Genomic DNA, 18,151 nt, shown 5'->3' on the forward strand with positions numbered 1-18,151 from the left:
TTCAAATTACCTTGAATGACATGTTCCTCTGTGAAGTAGATTATGTGAGCTTTTATGGTCAAAGAACAGAAAGTTGTAAGTCAATACAGTGTTGGGTTAAAGTGTCTTGCAATAATAGCATTGTTAGCTTAGGGTTGGAGGGGGCTAGAGGTCTCCTTAAGCTTAGTCATACATTTTAAGAGATTTACCTCATAATCAAGAGTCTGTAAGGTCAGATAAAAGGCTGAAGTAATTGGGTATTTTTCTAGAGAGTCTGTGACAGCCCCAGATAATTTTGGCTCCAAACATGCCGCATTCCACATCCATCATCATGATATCTTACTAGGTGGAGGCCAATCTGCGGGATCTGTCATACAGATGTGTTTTTCAGACAGCTCTAGCTTTTCATTACTGCATGAGAGTAAGAGGAGTAAACGAACCCCTTATTTTGAGGACTTCAGAACAGGGCCCAGCAGAGTTCAGTCTGAACTGTAAGGGTTCATTGAAATAAATAGATTTAAATTAAATATTGGAGGGCCTACTCGTAGCCATATAGCCTTGGACAACTTACTTTGCCTTTCTAGGACTCAGTTTCTCTGTTATGAAACAGAGACCTAGACCTATGTCCCTTCTAGGTCACCATTGCTGACTTTGAGGCTGGAGTCAGTGAGTGTGGTGGGAGGGAGGAGCCTGTGAGTTCCTCTATTGCTGGCCTAAGGGCAGTGGAGGGCTGAGATCTCAGAAGAGGAGGGTTTGCTGGAGCACCTGTGCCTCCAGTGTCACCATGCTCTTGAGACTCCTGGAGAGCACTCAGCTTTTTTGTTGACTATTTTTAATCTTTGCTTTTTTCTGTGTGAGATTTTTGTATGATTCCTTGTGTTTTACAAGTGAAGCTAATGTCGGCTTGAGCTAGGCCTTTAGATAGTATAACTGTATGGTGTAATCTCCATTGTAAAGTACCGTTCCAATGCTGAGATAGTGGATGTGTGCTTTTAAGCCAGTCAGTGTTCCTGCTGCTTGAGTTGCAATATACTTTCCATATTGAGGTCCTTGGGATTTTCTCTTGGAAAGCTTTCAACCTTAAGGCCTTTAGTGGTCATTCGTGAGGTTACTGTCAGAACTGAGTGGTGTGTGACTAGTGACATAGAAACACTACTGCACACAGTCTTTTTATAACTAAGGATGGTGCACAGCTGGATGTGGTAGTATTATGCCCGTAAATCCCAGCACTTGGCATGGCAGAGGCAGGAGGATCGCACATTTGAGCCCAGCCTGAGTAACTCAGTGACTTCCTGGAATTTTGTCTTTAAAAATTAATTAAAATGAAAAAGGACTGGGGATGTATGTCAGCGTGAAGACCCTAGGTTCAATCCCTAATACTTCCAAAAAGTAAATAGGGAGAAAAACTGGTAGCAAGAGAGAATAGACCCCATCCATGGTGCCTACCTGTTTTGTGAAACTCATTGCCGCACACATTGCTTGTTCAGTTTGAGTCCTGTCTTTCCAGTGCCAGCTCCTATAACTGTTTTGAAGGTACAGAGTCTGTCTTGAAGTATTGTACAGGGCACAGTCAGTTACTAACCAGAGGCAAAAGTATCTTAGATAAAATGATATGAAGATTGATTACAAAAATACATGTGTTATGTTTTGTAGATTCTTAAATCTGTTGTGGAACAATACATAAACCACTGCATTATCTAATAACATGTGTTATTTCTGATTAACTTGTAGCCCAGTTGCTATCAGTGTCTGCTGGAGATAACCTCTTTCTGACGTTACCCCACAGCTCTGTGGAGCTGAAGGCCTTGGTTGTGCCAGCGCCCTCTGCAGGTCAGAGCTTGCCTTTCCTTGGAGACCTCTAGGGTCAGCAGGGCTGGGGGGTCTTCCCTCACTGCCCTTACAGGTTTTTGCAACTCTGAATTGTTTCCAAAACATTCCATAACATGGCAAACCGGGGTTCTAGGGTGAAAGACAAGGCTTCATGATCATGAGCATCAAAGTTTATCAAAATAGTTTTAAATCTAGGGAGAGCACAGGGAATTAAAAATGGAGCCATCCTTTCACTGGCCAGGATGCAGAGTCAGTTAAGTTCTGATGATATAAAGCTGAGTGTTCTGTTAGAGCAGGAGAGGTTGTTACAGACCAGATCCCAGCCTGCAGTGACCCTGAGAACCTGAGGTTTCCGGTGGGAGGAGAGCTGGTAGATGGCTTGGGGATGTGCGACGTTGGCCACACTGCTCTGAGGTTATCAGAACCCTGCTGCAGCTCAAGACATGTCCACGATGATTTTTCTTCCTCTCTGCTCTCCTGTTTGGTGACAGTTTGACCTATTGCTATGGCCTGTCAAATGCATTCTGAAGATATTTGACTATTTCTCCTTTTCTCCTTTTTTTTTTTTGATGCCGAGGATTGAACTTGGGTCCTTGCACTTGCAAGGCAGGTGGCGGAACCGCTGAACTAAATCCCCGGCTCCTTCCCACATTTTTTATTAGTGTACATAGGTTATACAGATGAATGGGTTTCATTTTGGCAGATTTGTACATGCGTATAACATACTTTAACCTCCCCCCAGTTTCATATGTTTTGGGGGGTTCAGTGTATATAATGTATTTGATTATATTCATGCCCCGTATTACCCACCCTGACACCCCCACTTTTTCCCCTTTTTTCCCTTCCTCTTGTTTAATCATAGTCTCCTTTGTACTTTCCTATCATCTTTTTTTAGATTCTGCATGTGACATTTGTCTAAGTTTGACTTGTTTTGCTCAACATGATAATTTCCAGTTCTATTCATTTTATGGCTACATAATGCCCTGTTGTGTATATATGCCACATGCCTTTATTCATCTTTCTCCCTATCACATATGAGTTGAAATTTTATAAACAGATAAGATTTGACTTTGTATTTTAATCCTTTGAAATGAGGCACCTCTTACTTTATTACTATCTAAAGGTAGGAGACAGCTTTAGCTTAACATAGAGATGCTTAATTTATTTTTGTGTCTTTAAATAACCCCCACAAAGATCAACTAAGTGGAAATCTTGCATTTTATTAAAAGGACAAGAAATGATATTGTTAAACTTACCTGGACAGTCACGTGTAGCATCCTGGAAACAAAATCATCGAGTGGTAACAGTGAGATTTAAGCAAGATTGCTTTGTTTTGTTTTACTTTTTATATTTTCTACATTTTTTATTAGTTGTATATTTTTATAATAAAAATATAAATGCTACTTTAAAAAGACATGAAAACCTTGTTATTCACTACTTGGGCAGGGGATGAAAGGCCAGTTCAGTAGATCTAAGCAGTGGCGGTGAGCCTGTGGCACGCATGTCTCAGCAGCTGTTTGTTATTATTGAAAACTCTTCAGGGTTCACCATCACTGATCTAAGGTCATCATCACTGCTGGGTGTGAAGCTAACATTTCCTTCCCCTCTGCCCAGGCTATGAAATGGCCTTCAGAATTGTAACTCCTTACATTTCTGATTTGCTCCCAGATACAACCTACAGCTATGAATGGAGCTTGGTAAGCCACCCTGTGGACTACCAAGGTGAACTCAAGCTAGGAAACACACAGACTCTTAACCTGTCTCAGGTAAGTGCCTGGGATGCGTTCCATTTGACAGCATACCATAGAATCCAGTTAATACTCCTAGCTGTTGAATCCAGAATTCCCTCATGATTAAGATCTAAAGAAGCTTGGTATGGGGGTGCACACCTCTGGTCCCAGCTACTTGGAGGAAGCCCAGGAGTTAGAGGCAGTCTATGCAACATAGTGTGACTCTGGGTCAAAAATACATGAAAAGGAGGACATAAAGTTTCAACCATGTAAGTAGACAGGCAGATAGATAAAGAGGCTTTGGATAGCTTTTCTTCATTTTGGTTAGTTGAGTGCCCAGCCCTCTCTGTGTTCTTGCAATCTTTGCAGCATTAGCAACATTCTGCTCATCTCTGTTCCCAATCAGGAGTATTTATTTCTGAGTTGCCCACAATTCTATTCTGGTTTATCTATGCTTTGATGGCCAAATACTGCTCCAAGAGATAAGCACCTCACAAGAAGAAACATGCCTTCTTCCTGGCCCATACAGTGAAATAAACTCGCCCTACTGCTTGAGCTCTGGATTCCCACCCAGTGACAATGCTGTCTTCTGGGATTCAGCTCCTGGTGCCAACTGGCTCACATCTCCCCATCTTACTGAGCTCCTCTTCTCAGCGTGTGCTGCCAAGACTCTGGCAGCCACCTTACCAGAGCTGTGCACTGGAAATTCCCAGATCCAGGCTGGGGAAGGAGCTTAGTAGTAGAGTACTTGCCTAGCATTTATATACAGGGCCCTGGGTTTGATCCCAGCACTGAAAAAAAAACAAAACAACAACAACAACAAAAAAACCCAAAACAAAAGCAGGGTTGGCCTGTATGTATGGTGACCATTTGAGAACTTCTGTGGTGTCTGTCACTAAGCGAAGGCCTATCTCAGTGACCTTTAGTGTCCCAATATGCAGGCCTCAAACATTTGGCAGTCCAGAGACAGCTGGAAGTGGGACTTTGTCCTGAGCCCTCTTGACACTTATGTGGGGATTGTGGGCTCCAGGTAGTGGGTCCACCGTGTCTTTTGCATACACACCTGTGTAATTTTTCCCTTTCTTGCAGCTGTCAGCAGGAGTTTATTCCTTCAAAGTCACTGTTTCTAGTGACAATGCCTTTGGAGAGGGATTTGTTAATGTCACTGTTAAGCCAGGTGAGTTTGTGTGAGAGAATGGCTTCTTTTTGCTCAGGTGATCTCAAGTTTTGGCACCTGGATGACACGATTAATATATTTCATTTTAGCCTGAGGCTTCTCTGTAGAGAAAACATGCAAGGGCTGTGTTTTTGGTTGTTTTGTTTTTTGTTCTTTTCCTGCTTTCTGTATAATTCTTGGTACTTAACATGGCTATTCTAGGCTACAGGGTAATTGCTTGCTGAACTTGGGTGGTGACAAATTGTACCTTATTTTTCTCTGTCTGATGCTTAGTCTAGCCTCATGATTCAATTTAGGAGCATGAGAATTTCAAATACAGTCACCTGGGCTTTGCAGGCATCCCTATCCCTCAGATCAGTGCATTCATGTGAATTAGAAACAGGTGGCCCTTTTTCACAGTGGGCAGAGCCCTGGCTGGGTGTCATGAGCTGACAGCAGGCTGTGTCACTGAGCCTGTGTCTCCTTGGAGGCAAGTGATCTTCTACTTTACCTGGGGACAGTGACTCTCCCCTTGCACATTTTTGCCTAGTTACTATCAGCGTGAAGCATGGTGGTGTTAGTGGGCACCTGCTCATGGTCTAAGATTGGAGGTTGGAGAGCCAGCTCATCATAGAAGCTGAAGCTGTCATCGAGTCTTCTTTTCCTGTGCTCACACAGAAATGTGAGCCCAAAGTTGCCCTCCTGTCATTGGCAGGAAGCAAAGGGTTTCCAGAGTCCAGGCCGGCGGGATAAACTCTGACAGGGACGCTCATAATCGTTCTGTAGAAAGCAGATGATCTGCTTGGCTATTGACACAGGCACACGGCATGGGCTTAGCCACTGTCCTTTTTTCTGTCACACAGCTGGAAGAGTCAACCTGCCACCCGTAGCTGTTGTTTCTCCCCGAGCACAAGAGCTCACTCTGCCTCTGACGTTGGCCTTCCTGGACGGCAGCCGTGTGTATCCCCACACAGGGTCTTCCCCGGCCCTCCACTGCGAGGTTTAAGGGTGCTCTGCCTCAGGGCAGGGGACTTGTAGGTTAACTCACCAATCAATCATTGCCTCCTTTAGTTTTGATCTTAGAGGTCTTCAGTTTCTCACCTCAGCTTATATATCGCATGCCTGCTTGCATTTACTTTTCCTTCATTTATACTAAGATGTTCTTTAGGATCCAGCTGTTTTGATATGAAATTAAAATAACTATTGAAGAGTCTTCTTTAGATGTTTGTGACATGTGTTAGCAGTTTTCACTTTAAACAACTCTCGGGGTTTGCCTTCAGGGAGTAGGTAGTGTTTCATTTGCTAATTATTCAGAGTTCATTCCTTTTAGTGGCACCTGTGTGATGCAGCCCCCCCCTGAGAACAGACTCTAAACATCTCCTGTGCTTGATGTGGTTCAGTAAAATCTGAACACTCTGCACCTGCATGTTATGTGCATCTATCACAAAGCTGATGCCAGATCTTGTGCGAGTTAAGAATAGGTGTTCTGGTTGTTGGGAGACAGGCACTGTGCCAGCCAGCAGATGTACCGGACCATACCCACCCGCCCATTTAAAATAAAGTCTCTTTTTCATGGAAATATTGACATGACAAAAAGCATCCCATTTTGGGGCTCAATATGGCTTAGTTACAATACCTTGCTCAGGACTATAAATCTGCCACTTGAGCTTGTTCTTTCCTTCAACAACTTCAATGCGGCTGGGTCTTTTTTTTTATGATTCTGCTTGAAACATTTTGTTTCTTCCAACTGGGAAACTGTCGTGCAGGATACAACCTCTCTCTGGATTTACACTTTTAACAGTTAATGCAGTAAAAGGTGTTTTATAGATTATGGATAGGCAGCTCGTCACATCCTGTTGGCTTAGATACCTATGTGAAATTGTGAGTAGGGCTTCACACACTGTGATCACGGGGAGTCCAAGCAACATTTCAGTGTGCTACATTCTGTTCATTCCTGGTTTTTAAAAAGCAACAGCACCTGTCACTGTGCCTCTGAAATATTCAACTGAGTGGGAACTGCCTCACTCAAATCTGGTGCATTTCCAGGAAAAACAGTCCTGGTAATTTAGGGAGTAGGAAAATACCTCCCTCTTTCCATTACATAATACATACTTTTGCCATCTGTGCAAGTGTACAATTCATATAAAAATGAATTTAAACATGATATTCCTCATTTAATGCCCTGCCTGTTTAATGACTGTTTAATGAGGCACATTGTTTAGACTTATGACCCATCTTTTTTTTTTTTTGTACAGTTTTGTACATCTTGTTTATAGAGCCTCAGTGTCTTTCTTTTGGCACAATATAAGTTTTGTTGTTGTTGTTAAGTTTCTTGGTACATTTTAGGTGTACCGTATAATGACATTTATCATTGAAGATTTGTACCTTTACATAATCTATCTTGGTTATTTTTTCCCCATTTCCCTACAACCCCTCCACCCCTCCCTATTTACAAAGACTTTATTTCCATTTTTTCCTTTTCTCATATTAATTCCATTCCCTTCTTTCCTTTCCCCAGCCCATCCCATGTCCCCTTCCCCTTTGGACCTTTTCTTCCTATTTCACATTATCAATTATATGTTTTGATCCTTATTTACATTGTTAGTGTTTCACACCAGAGACACTATTTGGTATTTACACGTGTGTCCTGTTTGTTTCACTGAAGAGTATGGCATCAATGTGCATCCATTTAGCTATAAATGTCTCTAGTTTCTCGTTCTTTATGGCTGAATAGTACTCCATTTTATTTAAAAAAAAAACATGTTTTTTTTTTAAAAAAAAAAACTTTTTTTTTTTTTTTTTGTGGTACCGGGGATCGAACTCGGGTCCTTGCGCTTGCGAGGCAGGCCACCAAACCGCTGAGCTAAATCCCCGGCCCAAAAACCACATGTTCTTTATCCAGTTCCCACTTGATGGGCAATTGGGCTGCTTCCAAGTTTTAGCTATTACAAACTGTGGTACAGTACACCTTTATACATACTATAAATTTTGTTGATTGTATCATGCATTGCAGTAATTTTATGTTCTCTTATACATTATAGTACTGCATGTAAGAGATGGAAATAAAAGTAATCAAATCGAAGTTTCCCTTGACCATTTCTTTGTTCTGCATATTGTATTGTACATACTGTGTACAGTTCCTCATTTATCAACCAATGTAGTTAATGACTAGTCGCAGGAATAGAACATGGTTGTTAAAAGAGGAGTGTCTCTATACATTAAGTGCAGTTTGTTTTTTCTTGTATTTCATTCTAGTTCTTTATCTGTTAATCTTGTAGAAAGTACAGATGATACTGAAATAGTGAGTTATCACTGGGAAGAAGTTAGCGGGCCTTTCTTAGAAGAGAAGACCTCCACTGACTCCCCCATCTTACACTTGTCTCACCTCGTTCCTGGTAACTATACTTTCAGGCAAGTGGGCCCCACTTTGATTGTGATTTCCACTGCTTATGTTTTGACCATTGCCTTAAATTGATGTTCTGAAAGTTCTGTTTTTCATTTGGATCAAGAGGCAAGGCCGATTGGTTTCTTTGCAGGGACTTAGTTGTCTGCCTGTGTAGTTCACAAGAAAGTGCCAGTTTCCTCATTGGGGATGTCAGGAAATAGTACAGGGATAGTATCTTTTTTTCTGTTGAGTTACTAGCAGCAAAGTTTGCATCTTCAGAGTCAAAGGAAGCACAGATGTATGGTTATCTGCTAATTACATAATTATTTTAATCTTTTTCTTTTTACAATTTTTAAAAGTGTGACTGAAGTACAATAAGCTGCACATATTAGAAGGACAAAATTTGATGTATTTTGACACAGGCATGTACCTGTGAAACCATCGCCCTAAGGAGATAATGTACATTCTCATTGCCCCCTGCCATTCCTTGTGTCCCTTTCCTATCCATCTTTTCCTCCACGGCCAGGGACTAATGCACTTTCTGTCTCTGTTAATTACTCTGCTGTCTCTAGAATCTATATTGATGGAAACATACAGTGTTTACCACTGTTTGCCTGGTTTCTTGCACTCAATGAATGTGATTTCATTGGTGCTGTTGTCTGTATCAGTGATTTGTTCCCTTTTAATGTTGGACTCTTTATTTCATTGTGTGGTGTGGAGGTAAAGGAAGAGTTGCTGAACTTCTGTACTCCCTTGGCTAGAGGGGAGAGGAAAGTAGAGAAGGTATACAGTTTGAAGCTTGTAAGTGATAGGAGAATGAATAGGAAGACAGTTGCTTTGGAACTTGAGCTTAAGGAACAGACATCACCTGGTAATAGAACCCATCTAGGTGTGTGTACATTCCTCACTCTTTTCTGCCATTGCTAATGTGTTATCAAAGTGGGAAGGGAAAGCAGATTACCCTAGATATCAATCCATCAAATATTTTACAGCATATTGGGTACCATAGTGATATATTATAGTTTCTTAATTCAGCCCCAGTGTTTAACATTGGAATATCTTTATGGAAAAATTTTGGTGTACAAGTAAAATTTTTGAGTTAGAAGTATATATGTTTTAAAGACATTTGATACATTTGCAAAATTTTCATCTGATAAGTTTGCTAATACGGATTTGTGGGAACTTTCTGATATAAAAAGCTAAGGGGGGCCAGGGGTTTAGCTCAGTGGTTGTGCCTCGCAAGCACAGGGACCAGAGTTCAACCCTGGTACCCCTCACAAAAAAAACCTAAGGGGACTTCAAAAAGTTACTATGAAAATTATTTCTCTAACACTTTATTTATTGAGGGAGTATTTATATGTGGTAATATGTCACTTTATGAGATGCTTTTGTTCATTTTTATTTGATTACTGCTCTCTGTGTGGTTGAGTCACATTTCTGCTGCTGACCCCGGAAGACATTCTCTGGTTGCTTTCACTCAGCCTGGTTGAGAAGGAAGGACCCCAAAGTAGAGGTATTTGAAGTTTGGACCTTAGCAGTGTGGAGTGTGGCCTGTGGTTGTTGGCCTGTGCAGGATGGTGTGGCACCCCCTTCCCTCCAGGGCTTTCCTGGAGCTTTGTTCTCATCCTGCTCTGTACACTGGTCAGCATCCATCCTTGCACCTGCTGCCCTTGCTGCCTTGGAAGGACGGCATCGCCTGTTAGTGATTTCACTGTTCTTTTTCCACATTAGGAATCCGTTTGCTACTTGAGGGACAGCAAGGTTTACTTTGCAATTTGAGGGTGGAGCATCACGTCATACTTGAAACTGCTTAATCTTAAAATTGCTTTCAAAGAGTCTTGGAAAATATAATAAGTCCTCTAAAAAGAACTTAAGAATTCAAAGTTGTGCATCTGATAATTCATGAGTGATGCCCCATCTCTAAATGCCCAAGCCTGAAGATAGAACTTACCCTGATAATGTGCGTCACCTCCGCTGTCTGGGAGCACAGTGGCTTCTGTGTTAGTAGAGAGTGGTTTCTCCACCCACTTTCTCAAAGTTTGGAATTCCAAAAAGGTTAAGCTTTAACATGTAATTATATTCTCACTTAAAAATAAATTAACAGCAAACAGCAAAGCAAACAAAAGTATCTTCAGGATAGCTCAGTGCACAGCACCTGCCTGGCTAGCTCCAGGTCCTGAGTTCAATCCCTGGTACCAAACAAACAAACAAACAAAAAACCTTCAAGTCTATGTTCTTTTCTTAGTTTCATCCTGAAGTCATTTACACCTGAAAATGAACCCTGAATAGGCTAACCCAATCTCAGACCTTACAGTCTGGTGTGTTCTTGCAATGTAATCATAATCCTCTTCTTTTTGTAGGCTGACTGTTGTGGACTCAGATGGGGCCACGAATTCCACAAGTGCCACCCTAATAGTCAACAGTGCTGTAGACTATCCGCCTGTTGCCAATGCAGGATCCAATCAGACCATTACTTTGCCCCAAAACGCCATCATTTTGAATGGAAACCGGAGCAGTGATGACCACCAGATTGTGCTCTATGAGTGGTCCCTGGGCGCTGGCAGTGAGAGCAAAGAGGTGGCCTTGCAGGCAAGTTCCCGACCCTGCCTACAGATGTTTCAGTATCTATCATATCTGTTTCTCTGTCCATCTGTCTGTCTATCCATCCATGCATGCATGTTTCAGTCATGCATTGGTTTGGGGCCAATTACATCGAAAAATTCTTCTGTGTAAAATTGTCTCTTAAGACAGTTAAACTGACAGAGAAGCAACTAAACACACAAATCTTCTAAGTTACAGTATATCCTTTTCCCATCCTTAATTAGACAAGCATAGAGCAGCAACCAAGGGACCCTGTGTTGACGAGTAGATCTTGAAGTCAGGTTGGGAGAAGTCTGACCCAACAGTTGTTAGACAGATAGTTTAATATTGAAAGAAACTTTAGAAATAATGGAACCCGAAGCTCATTATAAGAAAACAATGTTTATCATATTTTATTTTATATTTATTTATTTTGTTGTTATTTTGAAACAGGGTTTCTATATGTAGTTCACCTGACCTTGAACTCATTGTGGAGCCCAGGCAGGCTTTGAACTCACAGTGAACTTCCTGCCTTCCTGCCTTGGCCTCCTCTGAGTGCTGGGATTACAGGCATGCACTGCTGTACCTGGCCTTGTTTCCCTTATTTTAGAAACTATGTGCTATCTTGTTTCTTTCTCCCTTCCCCCTCCCTCCCCCTCCTCTCCCCTCTCTCCCTCTCCTCTCCCTCTCCTTTCTGTCTTTTTATCTCTGTCCCTGACTCTCTGCTTATCTCTCTGTCTCTATCTGTGTCTCTGGACTGGAGATTGAACCAGTATGTTTTTTAACATTTTTCATATTAGTACTTACTAGGCCTTTTGTGCTGAGCTGTACCCCTGGACCTTTTTAATGTTTTAATTGTGAGTCAGGGTTTGTTAAATGACTAAATTGCCCAGGCTGAACTGAAACTTGTGATCCTCCTGCCTTAGCTTCTCAAAGTGCTTGGACTGTGGGCATGCAACGTGACCCTCTGCTCCAGTGACTTCTCCTTAAGAGTTTCTTTGTATCTATATTTTGACTTGCTCAGACCTTTTAAATACATTTATCTAATACCTAATAACTTTGAAACTTGCTCTGTTTATGTGTGTGTGAGCTGTTTGCTTATACTTCATGATTTCTTACTGTAACAAACATCTGAGATAATCAGTTTGTAAAGAGAAATTATTTATTTTGGCTCACAGAGGTCTCAGTCTGTGGTCATTTGGCCCTGTGGCAAGATAACACATCATGGTAGGAACTGGTGAAGGAGTAAAAAGCCCCTCACGGGTGGTAGCCAGGAAGCGAGAGGAAGACGAAGCCACCAGGGTGCCACAGTCCCTTTTGAGGGCACCCAGATGACCAGAACACCTCCCACTAGGCCCTGCTCTTACAGTGTCCACAACTCCCGGTGACGCTGCAGGCTGAGGACACGTAGGCTTTGACATGTAGGCCTTTGGGGACATTGCAGGTCCAAACTACAGTATTCTTTTGTGATGGCTGGAGATGATTATTATTGTCAACCAACTTGGAATTTTTGAGGTTGTGTTATTATTCAAAAGTTTAGTAGGCAAGTGCTCCAACCCTGAGCTATATCACCAGCTCTACAGTATTTTTGCCTCAGAGTTTAAAAGAAAAATTATTATTAATTATTATTATTATTATTATTATTATTATTATTATTATTATTATTATTATTATTATTATTATTATTATTATTATTATTATTATTATTATTATTATTATTATTATTATTATTATTATTATTATTATTATTATTATTATTATTATTATTATTATTATTATTATTATTATTATTATTATTATTATTATTATTATTATTATTATTATTATTATTATTATTATTATTATTATTATTATTATTATTATTATTATTATTATTATTATTATTATTATTATTATTATTATTATTATTATTATTATTATTATTATTATTATTATTATTATTATTATTATTATTATTATTATTATTATTATTATTATTATTATTATTATTATTATTATTATTATTATTATTATTATTATTATTATTATTATTATTATTATTATTATTATTATTATTATTATTATTATTATTATTATTATTATTATTATTATTATTATTATTATTATTATTATTATTATTATTATTATGTACCAGGGATTGAACTCAGATCCTTGTGCTTGTTAGCCAGGTGGTTGAACCACTGATCTAAATCCCTGGCCCAAGAAAAAATGTTTTTATTACAAAAGTAACATGTGAACAAAAAAGAACCGAAAAAAACAGTGAAATAACTTCTGATAAGATAAAAATACACTTTGACCACCAGTGTCCTCCACATACCTGCCTAAAGATAATTACTTAGTCATTCTTAGAATGTGTGCTCTGGAATCCTTTCTGTGTGTGTAGCAGTCACTATCATGAGTATGTGTTGTTCCACAGCTTGCTGTTTTTGCTTAGTATGTTTTTTAACATTTTTCATATTAGTACTTATAAACCCACCTGATTCTTTTTTTGTTTTTTTTGGTACCGGGGATCGAACTCGAGATCTTGTGCTTGCAAGGCAGGCGGCAGCACTACTGAGCTAAATCCCCAACGCCACCTGATTCTTTTAAATTTAATTTATTTATCGGCCTCAAGAGTGAACCCAAGCCTTGTATGTGCCTTGCACACGCTCTAACCCCAAGACACACCCCAGTCCAACCTTCTTTCTTTGAGACTAGCTTTCATTGTGTATCCCAGCAAATTTGGCCTCTCTCTTATGGGTATTTAGATCATTTCCATTTCTCACTATACAGATTGCTTCCTTCAATATCTGTGGGCAATGAACCTCCTGTACACTTCTTTAGAGGACAAAATGAGAAAGGGGAGTTGCTGGTTGGAGAAAGTTCTCATTTTGCACCTTCATTATCTGTCACCATCTTGGCTTCTGAAAAGGCTGTATTGATTTACATTCCATTGATACTGTAAGGATACATGATGGAATTTAAATTTAAATTGCATTTTCCTGGGTACCCACATATTTCCTCTTCAAGCACAGGCCTTGTATGAAGTAGAATCATTGTGTTAAGTCATGCTATTCACTTGTGCTGCTTTAACATTGCTCATTCTTTTTGCTTTCCTCTTGGCATCTATTCTTCCTTAGGGAACAGGGACCCCTTATCTGAGCGTGTCCTCAATGCAGGAAGGGGAGTACACATTTCAGCTGATAGTGACAGATTCTTCAGGACAGCAGTCCACTGCAGAGGTCACCGTGATTGTCCAGCCTGGTAGGTGAGATGGAGATGAGATTGGCCCCAGGGTGAAATAACAGGGCATCTGGGCTTTAGCAGCGTCCACTTTGAGCTGTCAGGAAGCAGGGCCATGGGAGATACTGCTACACCTAAATCCAATTTTCTTTGGGGTTTCTGAACCTCGTCTTGACTGGGACTCTAAACCATGGCACGAGGGACACAATGAGAACCATCTTGAGCACCACAGTGTCTCGACCCACTTTGTGGCAACAAATCCCAGGGCACCCTGCAGAGACTCCTAGGTGCAGCCCAGCATTGGGGTGCTGGTTCCTGCTCAGTCTCCTGTCTGTTTTGGTGGTCACGGAACCCAACACTCTGCCTGCCTCAGACCACAGGAGCCTCCCAGGCAGCCAGGCCCAGGCTTCACAGTGGTCTTCGCTTGGAGCCTTTCTAGTAGATGCCTGCTACTTGCAGTGTCCTGCAGTGAGAATGGCCTACACCTGGAGATGGCTTTTTTTTTTTTTCATTTATTCATTCAACTACTTTGTAAGAAATAACTGTTAACATATTTTAGTGCTTTAGAAGTGACTGCCACAGGTTTTGACTTCATGGCTTGTTTTTTTAGAATAAGAATTGTATTTATATCAGTAATGCTTTAAGTGATACTTTGTACCTTTTTCTTTCTTCAACATTTAACCAAAATTATTTGAATATTTGCTGTTTGCTAGGCAATAGGGCTACAAAGATGACAGGAAGTCCACCATGCCTGACATAGCAGGTCTTTGCTCATCAGTGTCCATTTCTTTCCGTTGTCTCTCCCTTCCTCTTTCTCTCCTCCTGTTCTCTCCTTCCCCACCATCCTGACTGACACCTGACAGTCTTCTAAAGACCCCAGCCTCATGTGCCACAGGGCTCACTGCCTCTTGCTGCCTGTGACTCGGGCCCTGCCTCAGAATATTCTGACCTTGGGTTGGCTGGAGACTCTCGTGTTTCACCCCCGGATTCCCAATGGACACTGTTCCCTATCAGCTGCCTGGTCTCAGTATATGTAATTTCCTTTTTTAAAAAATTGAGTTATTGGTACATTTTAGGTATTAGAGTACAGTGACATTCATTATTGGGATCTTGTACCTTTACACGACAGATCTTGGTTCTCATTTTTTCCCCATGTCAGCTGCCTGGTCTCAGTATATGTAATGTGCTTTTGAATCAAGGAATCAGGATTGCAGACTACATGCAAAGAGGAAATCCTTTTTTACACTGTTTCTGCCTTCCTAGAAGACAACAGGCCTCCAGTGGCCATTGCTGGCCCTGATAAGGAGCTGGTCTTCCCAGTGGACAGTGCTACCCTGGATGGGAGCAGGAGCAGCGATGACCACGGCATTGTTTATTACCACTGGGAGCACGTCAGGTAGGCTGTGTCACCACAGATGCTCAGTTCCCAACTACAGCTGAGTAACTGTACCCCTTCTCTGCAGATCAATGCTGAACACTCCACTTGAGCTTGTCTGGGCTTAAGCATATTTCCAAAAGTAGCTGGGCATGATGGGAAGAATATGGCAGATGTGGACAGGAGAGATGGCCTTTTGATGACAGCGGAGGAGGTGGTTGGCAGGTGGATGGGTCTGTCTTGGGATTAGGGTGTTTTGGCCCGAGTAGTCCTGTCTTGACTACACCAACTCAGCCTGCAGTGACTGTGGATAACAGAAGTGCAGGTCTTAAGCAGATGCTCAGATTATCTGGTATTTCTTGAGCTTCACAGCTTAATCTCATAGCATCCTACATCTAGTGTTTAATACACATGCTAATCCCATTTCCTTTTTAAAGTTGGAAAACTGAGGCTTGTCGAGACCGGTGAGATCACAGGGCCTAACATTCTAGATAGGAGTAGAAAGGGCTAGGGCACCCTCCTAGGTCTTTCTGATTCCCAAGCCCTCACTATTCTGTAATTCTCTTTAGGAGATCCATTGTCTGGCTCATTCCCTCCTCCTCTGTACCCCCACTAAAGATATGTGGGGAGTTTACCTGACTTTATTCAAAGAAATAAGAGTAGTTACTAGGGTTCAATTTTCCAAAAATAAATCATTTCACTTACAGCCCAATTAGAAGAAAATTTGAAAAACACCACCAACAACAAAATCCTCTTCCAGGAACCGAGCTGGCTCTGCGTGAAATAGGCTGTAGCTTCTGCCTGTTAGACTGAACTAGAGATAACAAGTGAAGAGTCATCTTAGAAGGGTATTTGTGAGGGCACAGATCACAGGCCCGACATACTCACAGCTCCCTGTCCCCCTTTTGTCCCCACTTCTGGGTGTCACAGAGGCCCTGGTGCAGTGGAGATGGCAAATGGGGATGCAGCAGTAGCCACGGTGACCAGTCTCCAGGTGGGCACCCACCACTTCCGGTTAACAGTGAAGGACCAGCAGGGACTGAGCAGCACGTCCACGCTGACCGTGGCTGTGAAGGAGGGTGAGTGGCCCCAACCTGAGGAGCGCTGGCCCTGCCCCACCAAAGCCAGGCTGCCATTATATAAACGTTGGTGTCTGTTTACTTCTTCATAGCAGAGACTGAACTCTTCTTAATCCAGAAGCACAGCCTTCTATTCCTGTGAGTTGTTTTCAGATCCACTCTGTAAAGAGAACATTTCCTTCTGTTTATGAAGTGCACCTTCTAATAGCTATACTTCCCTTCCATTGGTGACTAAAGACTCATGTCTCTGCCACACCATTATGCTTTACTCCCTGTCTCCCTTGGAAATTCAAGAGCAGAAATGTTTTCAAGTTCTGTATTGTTTCTTAAAGTGGAACTTGTTGGGTAGAGTCCTGCAATTCTGCTTTGGGAACCTGTCTCCTTGTCTGAACTGTGAGCTGTTCATGGTCCTTTGCCTCAAACATTCCTTCATTGTCTGTAGAGCACAGAACTAGACCCATGCAAACCATACCTGTTGGTCAGCTGGATGAATTAATGAAGGGATGATGGCGGCATGTTTATGCACGGAGGGGTTGTGAGTGGGCCGGATGAAAGATTCCATGCTGGTTTGGGGGCAGTGGGGAGAGTTGAGCTCGGCAGTGAAGGGCTGTAGGTGCCATCAGTTACTGTATAGCCTTGACTTTATCACCAGGGCACTTAGGAGAGGCTGAAGCAATTTGATCAGCAGAGTGATCCAGATTTGGGCTTTTTCCCAAAATATTTTATTGCAGAAAAATTTAACCACATGTAGGAGTAGCGGGTAGTCTTAACAGAACATCAGTAGCCCATTATCCAGCTTTAACAACAGTCTCTTTTTGGCCAGTCTTTGGATTTGTTTACCAGTTCAGTTTATTTTGGTTGGATCATTTTAAAGCAGCCTCTAAATTTTTAGCTTTAAGACTTAGATTTCTAAAATGACAAAATGGTCCAGGGATGTGGCTCAGTGAGAGAATATATGCTTAGCATATGTGAGGCCCTGTGACCACAAAAAAACAAAAGGAGAAAACAGAACAAGTTGATGAGAAGAGAGGCTCAGCAGAGAGAATAGTTAGAACGCATCTGTAAGTCTGGATACAATATATGAGCCTTATCTGAGGTCAGCAAGGGGAAAATAGGGAGAAAAGGGATAGATTGCAAAGAGAGAGCCTAAAGTCCCAGGACTTGGGAACTTAATAGATATGGAGGGTAAGAAAGGGGGCATCTCTGACTTCCATGTGCATAGTGATGGTGTGATGATCAAAATCCTGCTTCCAGAAGAGCAGGTTCTGGGGAGGATATTCAGGTTTAAATGTAGTGAATTCGTGCCAAGGGAGCATCAGGACCGAGGCTCTGGAGTTTGACAGCTCCAAGACAGAAGTGAGTGGGGTCCTCAGTTCCAGTGCAAACCTACATGGATGCAGATTGAACAGGGCACTTTGGGGTTCAGTTTACTGCAGTCTGCTTCTGTTCTTCTTAGTCTTGTAGACTTAAGTGTCTTTTACACTAGATCAGTGATGGTGAACCTTTTAGATATTGACTGCTCAAACTGCAACCCAAGACCCACTTATTTATCACAATAATACCAAAAATACCAACTACTCCCACGTGCACTGTTGTCTGATGCTTGGCTACTAGAGTGATGCTGGGTGACTTGGCTCCCACGCCAACAGAGAAGGCTGTGTGTGTCCGCTGTGGCATGTGTACCATAGGTTCGCCACCACCGCACTGGATTCCACCCTGCTCCCCCCATGCTACCTCTGAACACAGTGTGGTAGATGGCTTTTTCTTTGCAGGGTACTGGGGAAAGTAACCGTAAGCCTAGGCACGCAAATCAAG

The 18,151-nt window shown here is 41.6% G+C and overlaps 1 protein-coding gene across 4 annotated transcripts in view; it reads left to right on the forward strand.

The window, feature by feature from the left end:
• Positions 1 to 18,151, forward strand: part of Kiaa0319 (KIAA0319 ortholog) — a 69,432-nt gene that overhangs the window by 33,256 nt on the left and 18,025 nt on the right. For all 4 annotated transcript variants that reach the window (XM_010622952.3, XM_010622955.3, XM_033761896.1 and 1 more), the window contains 9 exons: positions 1,711 to 1,809; positions 3,478 to 3,575; positions 4,629 to 4,716; positions 5,559 to 5,651; positions 7,974 to 8,106; positions 10,441 to 10,669; positions 13,780 to 13,903; positions 15,146 to 15,278; positions 16,188 to 16,336. In XM_010622952.3, coding sequence (XP_010621254.1) covers positions 1,711 to 1,809; positions 3,478 to 3,575; positions 4,629 to 4,716; positions 5,559 to 5,651; positions 7,974 to 8,106; positions 10,441 to 10,669; positions 13,780 to 13,903; positions 15,146 to 15,278; positions 16,188 to 16,336 — 1,146 coding nt within the window. The remainder of the gene's footprint in view (positions 1 to 1,710; positions 1,810 to 3,477; positions 3,576 to 4,628; positions 4,717 to 5,558; positions 5,652 to 7,973; positions 8,107 to 10,440; positions 10,670 to 13,779; positions 13,904 to 15,145; positions 15,279 to 16,187; positions 16,337 to 18,151) is intronic.

This window comes from Fukomys damarensis, unplaced genomic scaffold (genome assembly GCF_012274545.1).
Source record: "Fukomys damarensis isolate Sample0158 unplaced genomic scaffold, DMR_v1.0_HiC HiC_scaffold_10, whole genome shotgun sequence".
Classification (NCBI taxonomy): Eukaryota; Metazoa; Chordata; class Mammalia; order Rodentia; family Bathyergidae; genus Fukomys; species Fukomys damarensis.